The following is a 7,065-nucleotide window of genomic DNA, read 5'->3' on the forward strand; positions in this document are numbered from 1 at the left end:
TGGTGCTCACCTTATCAGTGGCCTCAATACACTATCTTTCTAATTCACCCAATCCTGCCTTTACATACTCTCTATTGCTAAATGAACAACACTTATGACGCAACAGAAGACTGGCAGTGATCAAATTAAATACATCAAAATGTTAGTATTCTCTATGCAGCAATTTGACATTTAATATGAAGATGGTGAATAATTGAATGGTTTGTGATTGATTATTTATTTATTTTTTTGTTATTTGACTTTTGTGTTTGTATTTGGATGAGATTATAATATCATGGTTGATGTAATACTTTTAATTTGGATAACATTTTAAAGATTATATTAGTCTATAATTATATTTTTGTGTGTTTATTTATATTTTATTTATTATTTTTTTATAAAACAGTTTTTTCGGTTCAACCACGGTCAGTGAACCAGTAACTAGAACGGTTTGATGACCGATTCGTTTTTAAGAACCTTGGTATGTAGTGAAGAAAGTGAGTGTTAAACTCACAATCTTCCTCTTATAAAAACGTAAAATAACCACTAAACTAGTTGATGATTATATTATTTGTAATTTTATGTTAGATTTTTTTAATATTTTATTATCTTTAATTTTAATTTGAACTTAATTTTTTATTTTCTATTTTATTAATATGTATAAAATTTAGAACATTTAAATTTTATATTTTTGCTAAAAAAAATTTTATTTTTTTATGGATAGGATCGGATAGGATAGGGTTTAAAATTTTAGGGTGCAGGTAGGGTTAAGGTTGAGAAATTCTCAACCCATAAATAAGATAGAATAGAATTTTATAAAAGTTTTCTACCCGCGAGTAAAATTAGGGTAGAATCCAAATCATATCCTAACCTACCCATTATCAGCCCTAATTATCTGTTCATTATGTAAAATTTTTGATAAATCTACTATATTCGAACTTTCCAATCACAAGTTAGTTTTAAATGGAGAAAGATAAAGTGTATCAACATATCATTCAAGTCAATAGTGGTTGCGTGAGTATCTATTATATATAAAGAGTTGAGTATTATTTTAATTTTTTAATATTTATATTAAATTTTAATTTGATTTATAATATTTTAAATATTTTATTTTTATCTCCAAACGTTTTTAATGAATATTATTTTACAATCAAAAAGTTTTAATATGGAGGTTGAAGGATCGCCAATGTTTGTATTATTCAGCAAGCTTAAACAATGTAGACACAATTTGGTGGCATGGCAGAAAAATTCGTCTACTAATTCAAAGAAAAATATTGCTGAATTGAACTCAAAGCTGAATGCAGAGAAGGATAAAGGTGCAGGGGCTGACACTACAATGATTCGGGTCTTAGAGGCAAAACTAGAAGATGAATATGAGAGGGAGAAAAGATTCTGGAAAGAAAAAGCCAAGGTGCAGTGGTTGCAGTGGGGTGATAAGAACACAAAATTCTTTCATGTCAAAGTCCGTATGCGGAGCAGGAAAAACAAGTTGCACATGCTGGAAAGTGATTCGGGTAAGGTTGGTACTAATCCAGAACAAATAGCTAGTATTGCGCAGTAATATTTTGAAAATTTATTTACTACTTATAAACCAAAGGAACCGATTGAGAAGCTGGAGGGGTTGACTAGAAGGGTAGATAACAATACCAATCGAAGGCTAACTAGACCAGTCTCGGATCAAGAAATCAAAGATGCAGTTTTTTCTATTAATCCTCTCGCTGCACCTGGAGATGATGGATTCACTGCAAAATTCTATCAGTTTTTCTGGGACACTATTAAAAGGGATGTTCTTAATGCTGTTCATAGCTTCTTTGAGGGAGGAAAGATGCTCAGAGCCTTCAATCATACACACATATGCTTAATTCCTAAAGACCCCAACATTAGAAAAATGAACCAGGTGAGGCCAATCAGTCTTAGTACTGTTTTTTATAAAATTATCTCTAAAATTCTTGTGCATAGATTACAACATACTATGAACAGAATTATTAGCGATAATCAAAGTGCGTTTATAAAGGGCGGCTCATTAGTGATAATGTATTGATTGCTCACGAATTTATGCACTTCTTGAAGAATAAGAGGTTTGGGGATGAACAACTAGCGCTGAAAGTAGATATGAGCAAAGCCTATGACCGGGTTGAATGAAAATTCGTTTGGCTATTATGGAGAAATTGGGTTTTTGTAGAAGGTGGGTGGAGTGGATGAAGGAATGTGTAATGACCGTTTACTACTCTGTTGCTGTGGAAGGACAACCTCATGGTTATTTTAAGCCATGTAGGGGATTGCGACAAGGCGACTCCCTTTTCCCATATCTATTCTTATTCTGTGCAGAAGGACTCTCCCATCTGCTCCACAGAGAAGAACAGAGGAATGAGTTTACCGGAATTCGTTTGAACTACAGATGTCCTTACATTACTCATCTATTCTTTGCAGATGACTCAATTATATTCGTTAAGGAAACACCCCAAGTATGTGCTAACATAGCCAAGATCCTACAATCTTATAGTGAGGTGAGTGGACAAGTGGTTAATCTACAAAAGTCATCCTTATTTTTCAGCAAAAATACCAATCCTGAAACTCGAGAGACTTTATCTGATATTCTCAACATTCCCCATGTTGGGAACCAAGATAAATGGGTCTGCCCTCAGTGATACAGAGATCGAAGAAAGCAACCTTCAATTATATTAAGGATCGGGTGGCGAAGAAATTACAGCACTGGAAAAAATCCCTCTTATCAGCCAGTGGTAGAGAAACATTGATAAAAGCCGTAGCCACTGCCATTCCGATATATACGTTGGGGTGTTTCAAGCTGCCTGAGACTCTTATTGAGGAAATGCAGCGTATGATAATGAGATTCTGGTGGGGACAAAAGAAGAATGAAAGAAGACAACACTAAATTGGTTGGGATATAATCTGTAAACCTCATACTCAAGGGGGATTGAATTTCAAGGATTTAAAAGCCTTTAATCTAGCTATGCTAGGAAAACAAGGCTGGAGAATCATTTCTCGACCTCACTCTCTATTGAGCAAAGTTCTAAAAAGCAGATACTTTAAATACACTTCCTTTCTAAGGGCAGAGACAGGCTACAATCCGTCATGGGGTGGCACAGTATTTTGGAAGGGCGAAAAATTCTCGAAGAAGGCTGTCTATGGAGGATAGGAGGAGGTGAAAAAGTCAGGGTCTTTGAGGATAGATGGTTAAAATAGGTGGATCCTACCTCAATTCACAACAATACTACTGCCAACAACCAAATTGAATGGGTCTCACAGCTAATAGATCATAACAAACAATGGCGAAGAGACATTATAGAAGCAACATTTCAACTAGACATTGCACATATTATTCTACAAACTCTAATAAACGAAGGGGAAGATTTGCTAACCTGGCCAGCAGAGTGAAATGGATAGTACTCTGTTCAATCTGGTTACACCTATGCCTTTAGAATGCTCCACGATCCACCAGAACTGCTACCTGAAATTTGTCAGCAGAAACAAATGTGGCGAGCTCTTTGGAGGATCCAATGCCCTCCTAAAGTAAAAAATTTCCTCTGGCGTGCTCTTAACAATGGTCTTCCAGTGCGATGGAATTTGAACCACCAATTCCCAACAGTTCTGCCACAATGCCCTAGATGCCCAAATCCTTCAGAATCGGTGACCCACTGCTTGGCCTCTTGCTCTTACTCAAGACAGATATGGTGTTTGGCAAATATCCAACCATCAGAAATGACTGGAGATGACGACATATTCTGGAAATGGTGGGTGCATGTAAGTGGAAGGATGATGGGAGAAGATGGAGGAAACAGAAAAATAGCAAAGATGGCTTTCACCCTCTGGCAAATATGAAAAGTGCGTAATATGAAGATCTTCGAAGATAAGAGCTTCTCACCTTTTGAAGTTTTCTCCATAGCAGATAACTATTGAGTTCTTAGTCTCGGTTGTTTTAAAAATAAGTTAAGTGGGAATACCTTAGTAAAGTAATTGGGAATACCCTGTTTTGGTTTTTTTTTATTGTGCTGTCCAAAGTTGGACCAATTCTATTTGTTGCTTAAACTTCCAATTAATAATATTATATTCTATCTTTAGAGAAAAAAATTAACAATGTAAATGACATAGAGATAACAACCTTATTATTAAGTCGTACTTTCTTCGGTGTGTTTAAAAAATATAACCAAAATTTTATTGTAACACTTTCTCTTCTTAATTTCTTTTCGAGGACATTTTTAGTAGTTAACCTTTAATTAATTAATATCGCTTCGAATTTTGAACTTTAACCACTCTAATCTTCAAGTTCTAACAAGCAGTATTATATATAGTTGATCATTCAGTCTAATTCAACTTTGGGTTATTTCATGAACTTTATGCAATCTCCTAACCAAATGCTAATTACATTTATATCTTCCAACAGATGCGTCAATACATGGAAGCCTGCATACAAAGGAGGTTTAATGAGCTGGAGGCTCTGAAGAAAATCATATAGGAAAGAATAGGGTGACAATGATTTATCAGGCCTGATAAACATTGAAAAGGGTTACGATTCTCGAGCAGTGGGTTCAGGATGGGAACTCTTAGCTACGATAAACTGCTAGTCGTTATCAAGCAACTTAGGTCACGCAAAAGATATAAAAACACCCTCGAGGTATCATTTTGGATGTCTGAGAAAGGATACTCTAAACCTGGATCTGCAGATTTTAGTTTAAGACTGAACTTGATTGCAAAGGCCAAGGAAATAGAAGAAGCTAAATCTTATTTTGATAGCATTCCGAAATACTCAAGAGCTGTAGAATGTTACAGCTCTCATCGTAATTGCTATGCTCAAGTTAGGGATGTGGATAAAGATGAAAGGATCATACTGCAGATGAAACATTTGGGTTTCGCAAAGTCTACTTTGGCAAGAAATACTTTGCTTAATCTCTACTATCAAACACAAAACTTTGACAAAGTGGAAAATTTGTTGCTTGAAATGAAGGAAGAGGGTATTCAATTCAATAGATTTACATTTGTCACCTTGATTAACACATATGCGGCCAAATCTGATATAGAGGGAATCGGCAAACTTCTTGCACAGTTAGAAGATGATCCATCGTATTCCCAACATGCGGATTGGTGGAGTGTTTATTTTGTGGCAGCCAATTGTTATGGAAAACTCGGGCTTCGTGATAAAGCTTTTAACGTTTTAAAGAAATCAGAGGAGCGCCTGAGTTCTACAATCTGGAAAGAGGCATTTTCCTTACCTTGTGACTTAATATGCAGCAATAGGAAAGAAAGAAGAAGTGATGAGGTTGTGGAATATTTATAAGATGGATGGGAAGTTACTTAAAAGAGACTATTATTTAGCTGTAATAAGTTCATTTCTCAAGTTGGATGACATTGAACTTGCAAAGAGTATCTTTGAGGAGTGGGAATCTAGAAACTAGTATTTCAGAAATTTCGTTATTCCGAACATGATGATAGCAGCTTACAATAGAAAGGGCAATATGGAGGAAGCTGAAGCCATTGTTAATAGGACAATCATGAAGGGAGGAAAGCCAAATTTATGGACTTGGTTAGGGCTCTTGCTTGGATATATTCCACAAAAAAATTTTCCGATGGTTATTCAATGTATGAAAGAGGCAGTTTCTATCTGTGAAGTGGAGGTGTAAGTGGAGGCCACTACCGGAATCCTTAGTTGCTATTTTTTAGTACTTAAAATTTAATGGAGATATGGAGGAGGCAGAGAATTTGATAAGGTTACTCAGCAGCAAGAATATTGTCTCCCTTGATGTTCATAACAAGCTGATGAGTTGGATTAAGGATGTGGAATTAAATGATGCTAATTGATCTTATTGATCCTAATTATACTCTAATAACTTCTATGGTATTCCTTTGTTCTTGATTTCACAATATAACGTACGTCTTTAACCATTTATTAAATTTAGTAACATGTTATATAATTCAAAAAAGGGGGGATGAGTAACAAATACATCTCTTCCAGGAATAACTTGGTAATTACATCAGGTAATGCCAAAGTTTTGAAAACTGAACCGATCATTAAATTATTTTAGTTATTAGTTTATTGGTTCAATTGATTTAATTGTAATTGGACTAAAATAACCATTTTATAATAAAATAATAAATAAAATATAAATAAACACATTAAAATATAATTATAATCTAATATAAACTTTAAAATGTCATCTAAATTAAAAATACTACATCAATAAAAATATTATAATTTCATCTAAGTACAAATTCAAAAGTCAAATAACAAAAAATATTCAATAGAAGATAATCATAATATTAGATTATTAGTCTATGATTATATATTATTTATTGGATATAAATCAAAAATTTATTCTTAGATATTAATGTAGTGCAAACCAGCAATCATAATCAAAAATATAAAGCCTGAATAACCGTAAGAGAATTCTGTTAAATTCTTGAACAAAGCACCCTCCTGCACAATATATAACAAGCTTAAATCATTTAGTAATGGAGTAACACTGTGTCTGTGGTGCATGTATCCTCTAAACCCAAATATAAGATACATTTTATCAGCAGTATAATTTTTTCAACTATAATATTAAATATATTTTATGATATTATTCAGTCATTTATAGAACTAGAACCATTGAAAAATTAATTTTGTAAAATTTGAAGTTACATAAAACAGAACTAAATAGCAAACACACAAAAATTAATAAATTTTTCATTCAATGATTCAAAATTATCAAACGCACACAAAATCAGTAGTTTCCAGACAATTTTGTGTATGGCGGTTTTTAACATTGACCCGACCTGCAGAGATGTCCGATTCACAGTCCAACTAGATGGTCTAGTCTAATTTTCAAAACCATGGGTAATAGTTTTTATTATTGAAGATATTAGTAATAAAATAATGAAAGGAAGGAGTTGTTGTGGTTCATTATCTTCAACTATAAATATAGCACAATGAATTCTTATTTTTCATCAACATACAAAACACAAAAGCAACAAAGCATTTCTCTTAGCTTCGTGTGTGTATGGTTTTTTAGTTTTGAGTGAGTTCTTTTGTAAAATAACGAGTGTAATATTATAGAGAGTATGTGATAAAATTTTGAGAGTTGTGAGTGA

The 7,065-nt window shown here is 33.6% G+C and overlaps 1 protein-coding gene across 1 annotated transcript; it reads left to right on the forward strand.

Annotated features, from left to right (window-relative positions):
• Positions 1-4,531: 4,531 nt before the first annotated feature.
• On the forward strand, positions 4,532-5,272 carry LOC130933848 (pentatricopeptide repeat-containing protein At2g20710, mitochondrial-like). The gene has a single exon (XM_057863458.1). The coding sequence runs from the start codon at positions 4,532-4,534 to the stop codon at positions 5,270-5,272; it is 741 nt and encodes a 246-aa protein (XP_057719441.1).
• Positions 5,273-7,065: the final 1,793 nt, after the last annotated feature.

The sequence above is a fragment of the Arachis stenosperma genome, chromosome 1 (assembly GCF_014773155.1).
Source record: "Arachis stenosperma cultivar V10309 chromosome 1, arast.V10309.gnm1.PFL2, whole genome shotgun sequence".
NCBI lineage: Eukaryota > Viridiplantae > Streptophyta > Magnoliopsida > Fabales > Fabaceae > Arachis > Arachis stenosperma.

Excerpts from the sequence above, each read along its gene's own strand:
- LOC130933848 (XM_057863458.1), top strand. The coding sequence starts at position 4,532 with ATGGGAACTCTTAGCTACGATAAACTGCTAGTCGTTATCAAGCAACTT.